The following is a 19,610-nucleotide window of genomic DNA, read 5'->3' as shown; positions in this document are numbered from 1 at the left end:
TTCCATATGACCCACATGACTCGCATAGGGCTCAAATGACTCTCTTGGGATCTTTATACAGTCACATGTCTCTTGCGGATGCCTCAAGCATTAGCTCAAATTGTGAAGCTTGAGGTTTTTATATATAAATACGTGATATGGTGTGCCTGTCTTCACCTGAATTCAGCCTCTTCAAATAGCAAACTGAAAGGCATTTACAAACTCCTTTCCAAATCGTCCTGAAAAGAAAAAGACCAAGAGAAGACTGCCATGTTCCAGAAAGCATGACATTTCTATTGGTGCTGTGCATGCAAGGCTTTGATCTAAACCAGCAGCGCTCCCTTCCCTCACCTCACCAGCAGCAACATCCACACCTGTACGCAGTGCAGGTGCTCCGCCTCTCCACTGTCTGTCCCCCCCCCCACCCCGCCCACGTCGGCCCTAAAAGGAACACGATTGTTCTGCCTCCCCTCCTTAACTTCGCTGCTAATCGTCTGCTTCGGTAGGCATCCAAGCACCACGCAGGCCATTCCACACAACGCGCACTTACACGCACTCTCGCACAGAGCCACGCACACGCACACACACAGAAGCACCAGCTTAAGATGGCTCACCTCCCCCTGAGAGACTGACATCGTTAACCTACACAACACCCTTTGTCCTTGCTTGAGCTAATCAAGAAAAAAAAGAAGGCCTTTTCAACCTCAAATTCATAAACAGTGCCCTTACAAGCGCACAATATCCATTTGGGTAATGGGGCGGGTCTGGCTGTGGTCCAACCTCAGGAGCTGCAAACTAGTGAAAATGAATCTTACACCATGACCACAGTTAATACATGAAAATGCACTCCATCAGTCCTTCAACAGGCAGAGTGCACTACACTAGAATCACAGGTATGCCACCTGACAAGTTACGGATTGGCAGAATATACCCCATACCTACTACACAGGAACGATTTGGGCCATCTTTGGGGTTTACTACACAAATACCTACAATGACCCTGAAGTCTGACTCATTGCACTTGGACAACATTTACTCTACCACCAACTAACCATTTGGACAATATGGACAAAATCTCACATGGCCACACAATAAATACCCAAATTTGGACAGACTGAACTATGTACCTTGTTATCATCTTATCTTTCTTCTTCTGCTTAATTTTCATACCCCACTGCATCCTCAAAATATTACAGTCTCTGTGTTTATATTTCTAAACACCAGTCTCCGCTAATATTGAGCCAATCGGCACATCTGGTGGTTGTAGCCACTTTGAAGTGACTTTCTACCTTTAGCAGAAAATAGATGGCAGCAGCCTTGGCCTCAGTTGTTGATGAATCATAACAATTATCCCACTAATACCTATTATTATTGTTATCTTCTTCTTCCTAGTGTGCTTATTATGTGCATTGACAGCACAAATTTGAATACATTATGCTAAAACAAATTCTGTTGTTATTGCTCATATTTCGCTGACTCGTTCACACATTTTGGATGCAACACAAAGTTTGAAAGACCTCATTCATATCAGACGGTAAATTGAAAAAACTCAGTAACAAAAAATAATTTAGGACACACAGGGGTGCATAGTGCTTGTTCAGTTTGTGAGAGGTAATGTGTAATTTTGTGTAATTTGGACAGACGTGAGTGCCTCTCAATTTTTGTACAATGACTGCATTTTTTTGTGTTGATTTGAACATACAATATACAAGGAGACAACAGAACCACTCTGCTAAACTAAGCAAAATGGACACAATGTGAAGACAGAATGCGATGCCATAAAGAAGGGACTGCCACAATTGAAATTTATTTTCTGAGGGAAAAACACACCTCATACATTAATCACCCTAGTAATATTACCTTTATAGCATACATACAAGAGCCCAAGTAGGAATTATCCAAGGGGACGCAGACGTAAAGGAAAATATCTCCAGTGATAACGAAAAGCTGTGGCTGGTAGTGGCTTGTTTCACAGGCTGGAAGAGAGTTGGGTACTAGACTTGAAGGACGTGGTTTGGAATGCTCAATCTTGTATGTAAGTACTTGATACGTACAATAAAATATATCAATATAAATGTTGACCAGAGTTCTCCTTTAAGGCCTTCACTTTCAGCAAAGCTTCAACGGCAGAGTTCAACACAGGCCACATACACCGATGATGTATGTGGCCTGTGTTGACCACCTGCCTAATATGTTGTTGGTCCTCCGTGTGCCACCAAAACAGCGTCGACCCACTGAGGCATGGACTCTGCAAGACCCCTGAAGGTGTCCTGTGGTATCTGGCACCAAAACACTAGCAGCAGATCCTTCAAGTCCTGTAAGTTGCGAGGTGGAGCCACTGTGGATAGGACTTGTCGGTCCAGCACATCCCACAGATGCTCAACTGAATTGAGATCTGGAGAATCTGGAGGCCAGGGCAACACGTTGAACACTTCATCATGTTCCTCAAACCATTCCCAAACAATGTGTGCAGTGTGGCAGGGCGCATTATCCTGCTGAAAGAGGCCACTGCCATCAGGGAATACCATTGTCATGAAGGGATGTATCTGGTCTGCAACGATGTTTAGGTAGGTGGCACGTGTCAAATTGACGTCCACATGAATGGCTGGACTCGGGGTTTCCCAGCAGAACATTGCCCAGAGCATCACACTCCCACCACCGGCTTGTCGTCTTCCCACAGTGCATCCTGGTGCCATCAGTTCCCCAGGTAAACAGCGCACACGTACACGACCACCCACGTGACCTAGAAAAAAATGGGACTCATCGGACCAGGCGAACTTCTTCCACCGCTCCACGGTCCAATTCCGATGCTCGCGTGCCCATTGTAGGCGCATTCGACGGTGGACAGGGGTCATTATGGGTACTCTGACCGGTCCCATATGCAGCCCCATACGCAGCAGGGTGCGATGCACCGTGTGTTGTGACACATTCCTCCCATAACCATCATTAAAATTTTCTGTGACTTGTGGGACAATAGACTTTCTGTCGATTTGGACCAGACGGGGGAGCCTTCGTTGCCATCGCACATCGATGGGCCCCAACACCCTGTCGCCGGTTTGTGGTTTATCCCTCCTCACACTACTGTCAGTAGGTACTCACCACTGCTGACCGGGAGCATCCCACAAGCCTTGCCATTTCAGAGATGCTCTGACCCAGTCATCTGGCCATAGTAATTTGGTCCTTGTCAAAGTTGCTCAGGTCTTTACTCCTGCTCACTTCTCCTGCATCCAACACGTTGACTATGAGAACTGATTGTTCGCTTACCATCTAATCTACCCAGACCTTGACATGTGCCCTTGTTTGGAGATGATCAACGTTATTCGGTTCACCTGTGAGTGGTCATAATGTTTTGGCTCATTGGTGTATATAACTAGGCCACTGACACTCCATGGACTCGCCTGTTCAATCACTCTGCCCAGCAACACTGTGATGTCATTGCAAAATGATGTTAGGATAACCTATATATCTCCACTGTACAGGTGTGGAATAACATCATATAGGCTTTAAAGATCTCTGAACAAAGATAAATGTATAATGGAAATAACGAACCTCCTTTTTAGCCCTTTCATTTTGAAGAACAAAAATGCCCTTCAGCTGATATACCGTATGAGCTGCAACTCCGTCTCTCTAGGGAAGAGGAGGCTGTTTTTCTGCCACTGTTTTTCCTGCTCTAAATGAGGAGCTTGTCACAGCAGGGGCTGAGGCAGCCACTCCACTCGCGTGACGTGTCGTTCCAGCAAGCTGCACCACATGGGATGTCTCTCCCAGAGCTTTTAAACAAGCCTAGCTGCATCATTAAAACTGTCTTCCAAGAGTCCACTCCACCTCCTACTGGAACATCCTGCTTTGTCCCAGTGCACCCAGTGAGACTTGTGTCACTTGCACTTATTCTTGTGTCTCTTACATGGTTGTGTCACGGTGCTATTTCTGATTTCTGCTCTCAATTCATTAATCCCTCTGCGCTAAAGTTTCCAGTTTTCGTTTTACTAAGCAAGGGAAAGGGCCCAGATTCTCCAAAAAATAAACAAACTGAACCTAAAAATCACCTGAGCCCCTCAGAGTGGAAATCCCATTTCCTTAACCATCTCAGTTTTGGATCACAGTGCATCTCCTTTGATGCTGTGTTTAGAGGCCATGCAATTTGAATAATCGGGGCTTCCACAAGCATGTTAATCCTCTCTCAAGCTATGAAGAAAATGCCTCTCCATCCCTGCAGGCTCAACAAGCAGTGAAATACTGCATAAGTCAACACCTGACAGTCTTTTTGCCTCTACATTTTGTTCTGGTCTGCAGAAGTGTTTCAGACCTGGCCGCAGAGCCAAACGCAAAGAAACAGCGGCAGCAAGTCCTGGGGGCTGGATTCACCTGGACAAACATTGCTGCCGATTTCTCCTGTTTAATCAACTAAATTAATTCAGTATGCAGCCAGTCTGGCAACGAGGGACACACATTCAAAAGCGTTTTACATCAATTAAGCAACAAGCTGCTGCCTTGTGAATAATCATGTATTTGGCATAAACACTTCTTCTTCAGGGGAAAAAATAAATATGGAGGTCTCCGGAGGACTTCTGCAACATGCCACGAAACACCCGGCGAATATAACCAGACAGGAAGCATGCCTGGAGCAAGCATGGCAGCTCCCAGCGCAAATAAACTCCCAACTTCCCCTCTTTTTTTCCTGTTGTGGCGCGATAAAATTTTACAAAGAGACCATAAGGCATGATCTAATTTATCTAAGCATTGCTGGAGCCTTCATTCAGGTGTTTATTTTCCTTCAGCGCAGTGCTCAACCAGGCAAGCCACCTGACCCAGGGGATGCGCTTCCATGCAGCAACGTAGCAGGCCCATCACCAGCCTGGCTCCATCGGCCTTGTGCGTCCCGGGACTCCCTCGAAACGCAAACGCTGGCTCAGGGCTGCCTGCCGCCTCCTTAACACTGTGCAGGTTCCTTCAGCGGCCAGGTTGGCCCCGCCCCCACACCCCACCGTCCGAGAGGCACGCCGCGGAACATCACCCCCGTCTCCTTCTGTCTCATTAACATTTCAAAGACCTGAGAGGCTCCGGCAGCTCTGCCTTGGCACACCTTCAATACGGAGCTAAACCACTTAAATGCGGCATTAATTCCAACTGAACTGCACTCACCGTACAAACCCAGTGATTTCTCAACCCCTCCAGGCAACAACTGACAGATTCCAATTGCCTTCATATTCAAGATTAACATATGTGGCTTCAGACGTAACAGAAAAGTGTTGCAAGACCCCATGGGGAAAGATGCATTGGGAACCATTTTGCAATCTAGAAGAACATATAACAGACTTTTTTTTAGCAAGTGATTTTCTTGCACAAACACACTTCCCCAATGTTCCTTTACAGTAGTGACTTCTGGTTCATTTGACAGCAGATTAATGTCAAGCACAAACTATAATGACAACAACTTATCAAACCCATTATCATGGCAGGAGTTAAAAATGGAACTATTTTGAAAACCAGTGGCAATAACCATACCTGTGGCATTGGATATTTTATTCTGCGTTGAATTCATTATTCTACTTCCACATGAAGGCTGAGACACAGATCAAAGGGCGCCATTTCAAATACTCATGTTGTAAAAAAGGCCTTCTCACGGTTTCACTTCACAATGAAACACATAGTTTAACTGGTGTAATTAAAGAGTGGCACACTGAAAACTGGCATTTCAGTAATATAAATTCAATATCAACGGAGAACTAAAAGAACACAAAACAATCACAATATACTGCTTAAGACTCAAATCACTGACACTAGTAGAGAGGAAAAACTAAAATGGGGGAATTTCAGTATGAAGGTGGGTAAACCGGGACTCGTGTAATTTTATGGCTTATTTTTGATGGACAATAACAAAAAAGATCACCTTCAGTACTGATGCACCACAAACAGGTTTTTTTTTTTTTTTTAAAAAGGGCCATCTAGAGCAGGACAGCTGGTAGGAAGGTGGGGAGAGAGGGTGTTGTCTCCTACGTAAATCAAACCATCAACTGCATTCTTACATACAAATGCCGAGTAAACCCAAAGAAACACACCCAGTGCTTTGTCTATAGGTTCCACCCAACCTGAGGTCCATAACAGAACCCCAAGCTTCTCCAGATGGTCAACATTCTTCGACACAAGAGGCAACAACTTCCCACCTAAAATTAAATCAAACCTTAGACCCTCCAGCTGTCAGACAATTACCAAACCTATGCTAACGGTGGGGTAAGACCACAGGTGCTTGAATAAGCAGCCTTTTCAACCAGGTGTACCATTTGTAATTTGTTTAACAATTCCAAAGGGTATTTTAAACAAATCGATTAGACAGAACTGACTTTACGACACGGCCCTTCTCTTTGTGCTTCTCACAGGTGGCTTTGCAAAGGCAGTTGCCAGAAATATACAGCTGTATTTAAATTATCCATGGAAGGTGCTACAATGCATTAAAATAAAAGTGACACAAGACAGAAATGTATAGAGACAATGACAGATGACAAATGACAAAATGCGTCAGAAAATAGTAAGGAAGAAAACCACAGAAATGAGCGAGGAAACAACTGCACTGCTTTTAAAATAAAAGTTAAACGCCATTACAATTCCAGTGATTACAACTGGAACGATTTACAGGTTTAAATGTCAATACAGACATATACTATACGTACAAAATAAGCCTATCACCAGCAGTGCTGTAGTACCGTAATCCCACACTCGCGGTATTACAGAGGTAATATAACTGCTGTCTAAATAAAAGCTGCTTCGTTCTCAAATCATTTAAATAAATGTTAAACGAATGGAAACGAATATAAATGATCATCATGATGTAAAAAACCAATTGCTTGGAAAATTGCTTGCCAAACCCTAACTGAAGCATAGTCACATTATTTCGCAGTGCTTCGGTACTTTGTATGTTGGGAGTGCGGGCTCACAGCTGTAGGCGCGCCACTCGGCTGGAAGACAGCAGGCACGGGTCACTTGAGTCTGGTGACCGCGCGGCTAATTAACGAAGAGTAGGTGAGTGAGATGCTCTCCCGCCCAGGATAGCACGTAGTGCGCTACTGCTGACGATCGACGATCTGTTCGTCTCACTTTCAGTAATAACACTGGCTTCAGCACGTTATCAGACACAAATAAAAACAAAGTGCGGCTATGCAGCTAAAGTAACAGCGAAAACCCGAAACTTAACGTGCTCTGCCTCATTATGTGCCGGAAAAATTTTGCTGTTAACATCACAGCTTTTGAAAATGAAGGACACCGTGATACATTCCCGCACGTCCCCCACAGGTGGTTCTCTTAGCAGCAAACAAAGAGAACAGCATTATCTAAAAAAAAAAAAACATAACACAAAAAAATATCTTCTCGGTGTTTCCACTCATATCATAGCGATGATGCGACAGTCCTTATGTTCCAATGCACTCCCTGGCGATAGCCAAGAAATGTGCTGTTGGCTGGAATTTGAATCACACTGGTATCTTCTGTGACTAAATTACTCAGCAAATCTGTCCCCGGTTTGGATTTTGAACAGGTCGCCTCCACGGCAATATATCAAAAGTGAACTGTTTTTCAATGCGGAAGGTCTGCCTGAAGAGGGAAGTGGAACGACCACATGCTAATTGTTATGCTTATCGTGCGTGTCTCAAATCTGACTTCGTTAGATTTTGTTTAAAAACGGAGCTAAACAGATACAAACGCGTAACAGATGGTGACAGTGAATGACAACGCGATGCGCCCTGCAGAGTGTATATGTAAATCTAAATGCACAGCACCCACACACACACACACACCTTCCCTTTGGTGCAACGCAAACGGCAGTGCTGAACATGAGCCGGCATGAGACTGGCGCTCTCCGGATGAGGCATAATGACAAGAGGTCTGATCTCTCCATCCAAAAGGACAAACACAGCAGCCAGCGCTTCCATGGTGAAGCTGAAAACAATCTGGCTCCTGACATTTCCATTGTAGCAGGTGAGAAGAAAGGCTTCACCACCGTAATTACATTCCGCCGAGAGGCAGGAAATTCTGGGCTACACGATGCAAGGCTACTCCGCTGGTGTGGGGCTTTTATCGCCTTATTACCATGACAATATGAAGTGCTGGAGCTTTATTGCCAAACGCTGACAAAAATCTTTATTGGAAATAAGATTACCGATGTCGGGTCGTAGACAGTATTAAGTTATTAAGCCGTATCATAAAGGGGCCCACAATTAATATTTTGTAATACAAACCGGCCTTAAACGGACTACACGATGGCTGCATCATTTCCAGCACTGCTGGTTCTTTCACCAGCGTCAGCTCGGAGTGCCGTGTTGTGCGAATCAGAACATACAGATTTACAGCTGCGCAAACGCAGGATAACAATACAGAGCCGCAGCTCATTCTGTCCAAGTAGCGCCTTTTAATCACGCCTTCCTTCCTCTAGCTCCGGACCTGGCAACCACTAGACTACTACGGCTGGCAGGGAAGAGCGGCCTTATCCTTTCCCTCCTGCTAAGGTGACGTCTCATCAGCTTTGTAGTGGCTTGCCCCTCAGATGTATGCAGAATATGGCAGCCTCTAATGAACATAATCACAACTTCACAGTACATCGTTTCGTCCCCCAAATGCAGGGAGAGCGCTGACGGTATTTTTCTCTCATCAACATTGCAGGTGAGCTATAATTAATTCATCAACAGCACAGGGATTGAATGAAATGCCAGCACGCCGCCGCGATGCATTATTTACGGTGTAAATGTAACTAAATATCTTGTACTATGCCAGCAGGGAAAGATTGTTTTTTTCTTTCTTTCTTTCTCTAAACCACACCATTTTGTTAAAAGTGTTCATTTAATTTTCCTCATCATGTTTCGGCTTTGTGGATCTCTCCTTCTGAGTGCATTTGAGAGAGCTCCCACCTAATTAACTGTGCAGCTGTGACCCTGGAGGAAGCCAGGCCGGTGTGTGTGTGTGTGTGTGTGTGTGTGTGTGTGCGTGTTCCCGAGCCTGAGTGTTGTGTGGATCTATTCTATAGGATTGAAGACAGTGACTCAGAGTGGGGTCTAAACAGCTAGAGCCTCCCAAAGACCTGTGCTGCAGACTATACTAAATTGCTAGCCTGCAAGTGCGTCCGTCACGATTACAGTGTGACTCCACGCAATGAGAGAACACAGTGACGGACCTACACACCAGGGTGGCTCATTCCCGTAGCTGAACACACTAACAACACTCCTCTCAGGACTTGTTCCTGTAAAGTGTGTTGGGCCGTTTGCAACTGTGTGTGTGTGTGTGTGTGTGTGAGAGTGCCTGTGTGTGTTCTGAGTTTTGAAATTTACTCGGGCACCATTTTAAGCTGCAGCAGCGGTTACGCTGCGCATCTATATCAATTTCCATTAAGAAGAAAGCGAAACCGGCTAGGGGGGAAACAAATCCATCGCAATGAAGCCTCCCTGCTGCAGTCCTGGATCGAACAGAGCATCGGATATGAGAGAGACATTATACGTGGCTGAGGGCTGCTGCATACCCACTCATTTACTGACCATGTTTTCTTCTCATCGCATGTAATTCCTTGCCAATTTTGTTGAAGAGCCCTAATATCACCCTCATTTTGTGACTCTGAGAGCATCAGGCACAACTGTAATCAAATTCAGGATATGTCACCGCTGGGTTGCTGTACGGCGGCACCACAAGTGTGCATTCCTGTGTGAGCCACAAAATGTGGGAAAGGTGGCCACACAAGCAAAACTGTTTCCCTCATCTAATGACTGGACTGATTTCTTCTTTGACACACCGTATTTGCTTTACTTGTGTAACATGTCCCTTCCTAAGGGTGTAGTGCAGATAGCTTGTCCTAACTTTGGTCACCTTTCCCCTTGCAGCTTTGACTCTCTACTACCCGTCTTCCTTTTCACTGTATATATGACAATATCGGTCTTTATGGCTTGTCATCTCTCGTCCTCATCTCTCTCCATCCCCGTCTCTCGGTAACGCACTTCCCTTTTTTGGCTCCCTGGTGATACTCAGATGTACTTCGAAACCCCTGTTCTTCCTTGCCGTTGTTAACCATTCTGTGCTACTTTAATCTTAACTACTTTAATCTTAATCGAACTATTAACGACAACAACAGTTATAGCGTGCTCACCATCTGATTGCAGGGTTTATGTAAATAAATGAAATATTGTAAAAATAAAGAAGAATCTAGCATTGGTAGGCAGCATTTTGTGCATTTATTCCTGATACTTAACAACAGTACCGAAATCAATCAAATTACTGATCATTTCTCATATTTTGTATACCCACACACTATGAGATGATGACAGCAACCCAAAACGTAAGTAAACTCTCAATTAAATCTCTCTTCTTGAGCTGAAATTCACATTGAAAGCTCACATCTACATTCAGTGCTATCCAGCTTATTCACAGCAGGCACAGAGTGCAGACATAGCACAGCAAAGTTCACTGTGTGATTCTGCACATAAACCAGTTATGTCCTTCAAAGCAAACCCCACAGTAACAGACAGCGAATGCACTCAATCTAACGTAGCTCCTGGACTGTGCCAGGGTGCAGGTCCACGATAACAAGTGAAGCGTTGGCTGGAAAACACCATGGGATCCTCTGAAGTAAACGGATAATGTGAGTAATAAAATAGAGGAACAAGGAGCTGGGAGTTGCATCAGGCTCACCAGGCCTGGGTTTTAATGTAATTTTTCAGGCTACGCTCAGATGAAGGGGACCACATTTATCACGGGCATTCATCCGCCTGCAGTCCCTGAGCCAGGCTTCAGTCCCCTGCCTAATCACTGCTCAGCCACAGACTAGCCTGGGGAATGCACCAGTGCATTTGTGCTGCAGGGCCAGTGCACCTGTCAGCCAATAATACATAATTACTGGACTCATACTGGTACTGCTCTCATTGGGTGGGAGGTCCAGTGGGGTGTGGCTCTTGAAGAATTCAAGGCTGCTGCCCAGACAGGAGTGCTTTAAATGCCTCTCTCCACTCAGAGCTCCAGCAACAGATCCCCCAAACAGCCAGGAGCCAGCAAGGAGCACCCCCATTCTCAAAGAGCTGTCTCAATGCAGGCCTGTTGCAGAGCAGGACGTGTGGTCTGCCTCTCACACAGACCCTTAATTATCCACTTGGATCTGCTATTCCGCATAATCAGAGGCCGGACCTGTTCAAAGTCAGAGCTGACCCGAGCTGGCCTGCAGAGACCCCAGGAACAGCGGCGGTCTTTAGGACTGTGAAAGGACGCTGACCGTGACCCATGTTATACTAGTGGGCACCAGGAGTTCTGAGTCTCTTCAGCTTCTAGAGAAACTACTCCATTTTATGTTTCTGTGAATTTATAATCATATGTAACGTACGGTTTCTGCATCTCTACCTTTGATCACTGCACCAGCATCGGTTTCATATTCTTCCATTTTTGTTGGTACTCCAACATACAGTACGTCCATGTATCATGTGAGGTAAAGTGAGCTCTTAGTACTCCTCTAAAATCCGCCATTAGCTGCCAAGGTAAAGTACCTACAATTGCTCTCATGCAACCTAATTCTAGATCTGTGATGTTTACTGAAAAGCTTTTGTCAGTCTGCTTAAGTCAAACGTGTACCTCACACAAGTGGTGCTGTGTGTCCAATGATTAGCAACATCATATCTTAGCAAGAGAGGAGAGATTTAATGTATAAACAGGCTAGTGTCTGCAATTATAATACACGTTACATCAGATATGTACAATGAAGGCATTTGTGAAGGCACATATTTACTGTTAACTTTGCACTGCCAATCTGCAAGGTCATTCCACTATGACAAATATTGCTTTTATGTAAAAGAAATCATGACAAGATGACAACTTAAAGACTGCCGCTTGTGTATGAATATTGCTTTCAAAATAACAAACAACAGTATGTCCATGTGGTTGGATGAACCTGCAGTTCACTGAATGCATAATTAATCTTAGGCCATTTTATAATAGTCTTATGACTGGCAGGCTCACACCTCTAGCAGTTTTGACCAGTTGTTTTTCTACAATCAAGAGTATTCAAGAGTGACCCTCTGCTTCCCATTGCCTATAGGAGAGAATGTTTAACAATCAGAGCATACAGAGTATGAGACATACAATAGAGCCTCTGTTCCAGAAGCATACGGTATTATGCACTGGCTCTCAAAGGTCAAACAGCAGAATAGCAAACACTACACTGTATCGGTGCCCTGTGCTGACCCAACTGCAGTATTAGCATGAATAAAAACCACGGCAAAGAATTTTTCACATTTTCGGTGACAGGTACTGACACGGCCTCATTTGAATTTGCTCATCTTTAAGGGTCACGCTTAATGGCAGCTGGATCCAGGGCTCTGTAGTGGCTGTGATGCAATTTCTCAGAATGCAGGAAAGCAACCGCTATATAGAGTGGCTGGTAGCTACGAGAGCATGAGACTGTGGAACGGCAGAAATGTGAAACAATAATGCGTTTCCCCAACCCCCGTGGAGACTGTGAACTCATTGTTGCGACTGGAGATGACCTGCGATTCAGATGCAGATTGTACTCCTAAATTCTGCTGGCAGTTCCTGTCTGAAAGAGGAAATCAGCAGAGCCCTGAGACTTTCATTTCATTGGCCAGATGGAAAAAAAAAAACAGTCCACTCAAATACTGCCAATCAGTTTTGTTGTGGGTTTTCTATCCTCTCATTGTTTGATAGAATCAGCCATTTACAAGTGAAATACTTGTAAATTTTTGTAAAATACAATACAATACAATACTTGTAAAATACTTTTCTGCCATTTAATTATAAACAGATATAACACAGATTTAGTCAGACCTGGGCATTACCATTCATCTGTGTGCACAGAATGTGGCTGACATTTTCCAGAAGTCAAGGCCATAGTCACACCACCATAACCAGGCAAACACTGGCCCGATTCTAAAAGCAAATTAACAATCTGAAGAGACCACACATTATGCAGCAAATTTTGTATATGATTACAATGGTGAGCAGCTGTGGTTTTTATGACTCCGGTGGACCTCATAATGTTTCATTGCGCACTCTGTATAAAGTTGCATGTTTATTAAAGTGAAAAATGTGGATTTCTATTCCAACCAAACCATTTTGGTGCTCCAGAAACTATTCAGCAAATCTTGTTCATTTCCCACTTTAACTGCAGAGCTGAAATACAGCATAAATGACTGCGTAACCCTATTTCTATCCACTTTCCCTCAAGTCACCTAAGTCTCTGTCCTGGCAGCCTACCTCTACCATCTCATTAGTCTCTGATGTAGAAATCTCCTTTTTTTCTCTTCTAAAACTCCCAAGAGGTGGTATACAGTGCCCCAGTCTGTATTTCACCTTGAAATCTGTTGTATCATCACCAAAACGAAAACACCAAACTATGTAAAACTAAATGTCAACGGTTTCGCCCACTGAACTGTGTTTCTGGTTTTGCTAACCGATTTGGACCCACCAGCAACTGAGGAATGTCTGAAAATGAGAGCGCACGAATATAAAAGCCTAAACCACCTGCACAACACTAAAGCACGAATTTAACTAAAGGCCCAATTTCAATATGGACATACAGAAATTTCATGTGGTGGCTGGGAGGTTGGGAGGGGCAGAATTAGTTACAGAATCAGGACTGCACTTAAAACATTCTCTCTTGTCTTCGCACGAATCAGCACACCTATAGACATGGGAGCCGTGGCCTGAATTCTACAGACCAACAGCCATGACAGTGCACTACTGAGGCAATTTCCACATCACTCAGAGGTGGCAATTATGTGACCACTCACATGTGGTTTTTGAACGAACTATAATTACAAAATAAGGTGAGAAATGCCAGTTTTGTGCTCACTTCCTAGAAGAGCGACGTGGCAGAGTAGCTGTTTTGCATGTGTGTTTTTTAGTGTTTAATATGGAGATTTAATTACAGGCTCTGTACAAGGACAACATTGTTTTATTATCTTTTTTAGTTTTATCAGCTTTTGAAATTCAGTGCTACTTAATTTGAAACCCTGAAGTACAGTGCTTCACAGAGCAGTTTTAACACAGTGCTTTTCCCCTGTGAGCAACTACAACATTGGAAATAAAAAAAATTCACTGCAACCTGAAATTTCTGTTTGCCAAATCTCAAGAGTTTACTTCTACAATGGCAAACAAGTTCAAATTACTCAAATTAGGCAGCCTGACTTTCTGAAATGGTTGCCATTGATTAATAGGGCCTAACTGAAGCCTGAGCTCATTAGCAATTCATTTTCACTGCCATTTATGAGGGCCATAAACTGAACATTGAGGGGAACCTTTAGGGTTCCTCAAATTGCTTAAGAGATTGCCTTTGTTCTCACTCTTTAACACATGTCACTCTTTATAACTGTAACTTTCCAAACATTTACTGTTAGTTATCTTATTTTTCCCCTTATCTATTTCAGGATTTTATCATTCAGTTACCTAATGTTATTATCTAACTGTATTACTTACTCTTGTCTATTATCCATCTGAGTTACTTTAAGTTACTTCAGACAAGAGAGTCCGTTTAAGTCCGTTTAATTAATTATTATTAGTAACAAGTAACAAATTAGCAACTAATAGTTACTACAACACGGACTGTGAAAATCTCTGAAACAGACCTAATGCTTGATGCTAACATCAAAATAATAGTACTGTAACAATTCCCCTTCATCTACCATGACTGTAATTGACAGCTGCTTCAACAATATACTTGTGCAGAGAATGAATTTGCACTGTGCAAAGAAACGGACGATCCGCTGTGGCGACCCCTAAACTGGAGCAGCCGAAAGAAGAAGAAGAAAGAAAGAATCTCCGTAGCTAGAGTGAGATATTCTGACTATTTACACCTATGTTGTACTGTTTACTGTGTAGGGCACCATACCCAGCTTATGTTGCCAGGCTGAGTGATTGTCACTTTTGAAACAGAAACTCAATCTCCTCTGAAGTCAAACCTGTATTCTACACCTTCAAAGCCATTCTTTAAGAAATGGAGTTGAGCTATACGCTGCAAAGGTTTCGTTTAAATGATCAATCAGACAATTGGAACTGTCACTGCTTGTTGTACTGGTTATACTAGTTTACAATAAGGCAAGCCTCAAACACAAACAGCTTCCCAGCAATTAGTCTCTAACTCTTATAAAATGATCATGCATGTATAGTTCAACTTCAGCACTTCACTGAATAAAAGGGTTCGACCAAAAGCATCTTAAAAAGAGGCCTTCAAAGCACCTCACATCACAACTGAATCTGTTGGTGGTCTAGAAATGAATGAAGTCATGGGTTTGTCACTTTTCACAGATTCTCTGAATATTTTAAGCATCCAAAGTATGCAGCTTATCAGATTTTTTTTCCCCCAAAGACAGTAAGGGTTAAGTTCAGAGTGAAAGTGAAGGCTTAGCAAGACCATCTGATTGCTTAACTATCTTAATATTTTGCCAGAACAAATGGTTTTTGGGGACATCTGATCCATGCCTGTTTGTAGCCATTTGTCCTCACATTTCCTCATTACTGCTATTTATTCCAATTGAAATTCTAGCATTGAAAGAATCCTAGATGAAATATTGACACAACGCAGGAAAGAGTCACTATGAGAAAGCTCCCACCTAAGAGTTAAGAGGTGACAACAGTCATTACACAACACGTGACCATTTTTTTATAACTGCTAATTAGTGTGAAGGCACCAATTAAACTGACTGGATTACACTAAAATGTCCACAGTGGGCTTTCACTTGGTATTTCGAAATGTATAGGACATTTTATGCTATCAGCCAAAACAACAGAGAAGCTATAAGCTTACACATTTTCATCAGTTTCACAATACAAACATTTTACTTTCCAGAACAAATTTTCAAAGATCATCTGCATGACTGAGTTTATTTTAATTTTACAGTCAACAGCTTAGTGGATCAAAAATATTAAGTACAACATTCCCAGCATTGTGCACTGACATTCAAATGCAGTAGCCTTCATGCAAAATGGAGTCTCTGATGACTGTTTTTAAACTACAAAAGACCATTTTTGCCAAAGGTCATATCCTATGATGTTGATTTTTAGTCATAGTACTGAATTCCTAGATTGAATACCCCTACAAAACAAAACATTAAAGGCCTGAAAACAAAAAGAAACAAAAAACTCTTCCACCAACCAAATTAGCTAATGTTTTTTTTATGTCAAAGCCACTGAAATGACCCTTATCTTAAATGCAAGGCTGGTTCATTTATGTTAGAATGGCTGCAACACAGAATTCTACTGGACAAAAACACAATTTACTTCAGCGACAGCTTTCCACGTAGATGGGGTGAATTTCGTAATTAGCTGCATCCCACAGTAACACGCCATCAATGTCTGGAACTGTACTGTTAAAAAACAAGGCCTCGCTGTTCCATCAAGGGGCTCAGATCAGTGATCACACAAAACACAGCTTGCATACACTCAGGGTGCTCCCGCACATCCCTTTTTAATTCGTAATGGAGAGTGACTGATGGATAATTTCACGCTATCTGGCATTTATGAAGGCACAACCAGGCTGCAGGGAGAGAGGAGGAGGGCCTGACTGCAAACAGCGGCTCGAGTAACAGTCCCATCCGATGAGATGATCCCTAAACGAACTGTGCGACCATCACAGTCAGAAATGAGTGACTCATTCATCATATAGGAAGAACTGTGGTCTGTTGTTTGTGTGCATGGGTATAGGGGGATGCCAACTGTTAGAGGGATTGGTTATCAACTGAACATAAACAGGCTTCACCTCAGGTATCACATGTCCTACACCTGAACGCTGGAGGGGCTGGATTTTCCACTCTGTAAGCAAACACTTTCAGTGTCACTTGGAATCGATCTAGGCTACCTTACCTCAAGACAGACTGTTATGTGAAAGCACCCTCAGATGTTGAAACCATAACCCAAAATAATTAAGCTATCTGTGAGTAACAAGTTCTTAAGGGCTAAATTCATGCTTGAAACCGTTACAGTAATACATGGGCTCTCAAGTAAAGTGTACACACACACTGAACAGCTCATCAAACAATGATGAGCTCAATTACTTAGCCTGTACTTGGTCTGGAAAATATGAAGTGTACGTATCTTTGATTTGAGCTATGTTTCAAAACAGTGCTGTGCAAGTTATGTTCAGAATGATCGCCAAAATAAAGACACCATACCCCACAGATTACATTCTAAAGCACTAGCTGCCAGTGTGCTGAACACTTTGATATGGTGCATTAACCAAACCAAAGGCTGAAGTGTAGCCATAAATACAGTGCCAAAAGTTCCCATCATGTGCCAACAGCCATTTGAGATTATACACAGGCCTACTTAATATCATCATTCTGTTAAATTTATCTTTCAAACCATGTTTGTATGGAATGCTTTATCAACCAGGGAGAGTGTCTTTTGTTTTCACATTTCTAACTGAGTGGACTTGACTGAATAAGAATGTGACCCTGGTAGGAGGCTTCCTCACCATACACTGCAACCGTAATAAACTTCCAAGCATTAAGGCTATTACATCAATAAATGCATTTGTAACAAAAGATTCATTAACCAGAGCCCTACCCTTAAGCAGACGCAATCGCTTTCAATAATATAATTTATTAAATAACCGAGTAATAAACCTGTGCCTTGTGAAGACTGCTACGGTATTCCAAATACATTACTTTATTAGTAGTTTTATTTGGTGTGTATGCATAATCACACACAAAATAGCCACAAAGAACTATGGTTCAGTAGGTCTGAATACAAAAGGGAGAATTATGACAACCCTGGGTCTTAAAAGTATTGCTGCAGTACAGTCGATGGGGAGGGGAGAACCTCCCAAAGCCACAGACGGCCAGAGTACAAAACGAGGGTTGTCCTAACCCCACCAACAGGCGAGCCGCTCGTTTTCCTTCCGACACCACCTGCCTACCTCCGATGGTAATACAGGACAGCTCGACGAGCTACCTTTCTCAATTCAGCACTGTCATCGCTATTCATTCTCCATGACACAGAAACAAAAAGCAACCATATCGAACAGTCGCGCAGGAAATAATGGGCTATAAACGCTGCTGCCAGCTAGCTACATATGGACAATTGCTTTGAAGTCTTTACGCACAATTTGTATGACGGTGGCTCGGTACCTGCCCATCTCTCACCGTCCCAAAGCAAGGCAACAAAAGAATTTAGAATTGACACATTGTCGGGCTCCATTCTAACAAGCTTAAATACATCATCAGTTAGCCAGCTAGCTTGTCTGCGAATCAAATCTTCAAGGTATAGTGAATGTTAATAAAATGCGTCTGCCCCCAAAGCATGACAGTTTTGCTTATTACAACCTAGCTAGATGGCAAAACTCGACGAGTGGTTAGCAGGCTGACAGTGTATGTCAGAAAGGCGTTCTGCTGGTAGCTAGGGAGCTAGGCTAGCAAGCTTTCAGTGCCCGAAAAGGTAACCACCCCTGTCGTGCACCATCTCCTTGTTTTCCTCATTTAACCAATTAGCAAGCTAGCTAGCCAGTTTGATACTTAATGATTAATAAATGTCACAATTTATTATTGCATTTCGGTCAAACTGACAAAGATTTCTAAAAATACTGACGCTGGCTGCATTGACCTTTCTCTTTTAGCTAATCAGCTACAGATATAACGTTAGCTACCTAGCTAAAATTTGATGCAATACTTAGCTAGCTAACAAGCTTACTAGCTAGCTTACTAGCATGCCCAACACCTTGCCGGTAGCTAGGTAGTAGATGCAGTTAGCTAGCTAGGTAGCTATTGTATGACGTGTGTCAAGCTGACAATCCCATATTGTTATATTGATAGCTAAAACAAAACTTACCTAATGCCACCTCACAGGCTTTGCGCAATTGAGAATGGTGAGCCTTTTTCACCTCCTTGTCGGCTAAGATCTTCTCCAACGCTCGGGTTAAAAACATGTTTTTCGTCTTTTTCCCTTCATACATGTCGCGCTGGAACTGGGGCGAGGAGTGCCTGTCCCGGGGCAGAAACAGCTCCCTATCTGTCGCTCTTTTCAAAAGCACTACCGATGTGGCCCTAACATACAAACATAAATAAATACGGAAGGTGGGATAAATGTACACGGAAATCCCTCAGTTTTCCATTAGCAACCTGCCTGCGCCATGTTGGAAGGAAGCGACGTCACGCACGTCAAAAACGGCCGCAATGAGGCAGGGTGAGTCAGGCAGCAGTTCAGAGAGGATAGGGAGAGAGAAAAAAGTGAGCGAGCCTTAACGATGGATTGCCAAGTTGTGTGTATTGTGCACACTTCCTTGTTCATTGAACAGCAATGCAGTAGTGGTTGAACGGGTGAGGTTGCGAGCTATCACTAAGCGGCTAGGCACTATCTTTAGCAGCCAAGGTAATTCATAACCGAAGTTGCTGTATACTGCTATGTCACTGCAGTAAGGCGCTCTGCCTCACCTGCAGTGCACTGAAGCTGCAACTGTCAGAGTGCACCGGTCCTGTGCGCTCCGACTGTATTGGTCCGCGGTTATCTGATTGTTAGTCAGCTGACAGACATACTAGTTTGAAAGACTCAGCGCGCCTGGTTTGGTGTTCCACGAGGTTTCCCCGGTCTCGTTGAAAATAAATGAAACCATACTGAATTTACAGGCAAATTCCGACGGCAGACGGCTCCCCCAAAGTGTCGATACTTTAAAG

At 43.3% G+C, this 19,610-nt stretch overlaps 1 protein-coding gene across 1 annotated transcript in view; it reads right to left on the bottom strand.

Moving 5' to 3' along the window:
- The window catches only part of arfgef1 (ADP-ribosylation factor guanine nucleotide-exchange factor 1 (brefeldin A-inhibited)), a 56,467-nt gene extending 37,370 nt beyond the window's left edge, over positions 1–19,097 (bottom strand). The window contains exon 1 of the mRNA XM_036521070.1: positions 18,769–19,097. Coding sequence (XP_036376963.1) covers positions 18,769–18,892 — 124 coding nt within the window. The 5' untranslated portion in view covers positions 18,893–19,097. The remainder of the gene's footprint in view (positions 1–18,768) is intronic.
- Between the last annotated feature and the right edge of the window lie 513 nt (positions 19,098–19,610).

This window comes from Megalops cyprinoides, chromosome 2 (genome assembly GCF_013368585.1).
Source record: "Megalops cyprinoides isolate fMegCyp1 chromosome 2, fMegCyp1.pri, whole genome shotgun sequence".
Taxonomy (NCBI): Eukaryota; Metazoa; Chordata; class Actinopteri; order Elopiformes; family Megalopidae; genus Megalops; species Megalops cyprinoides.
The sequence above is the reverse complement of the archived record's forward strand: the minus strand, read 5'-3'. Positions and strand labels throughout refer to the sequence as shown.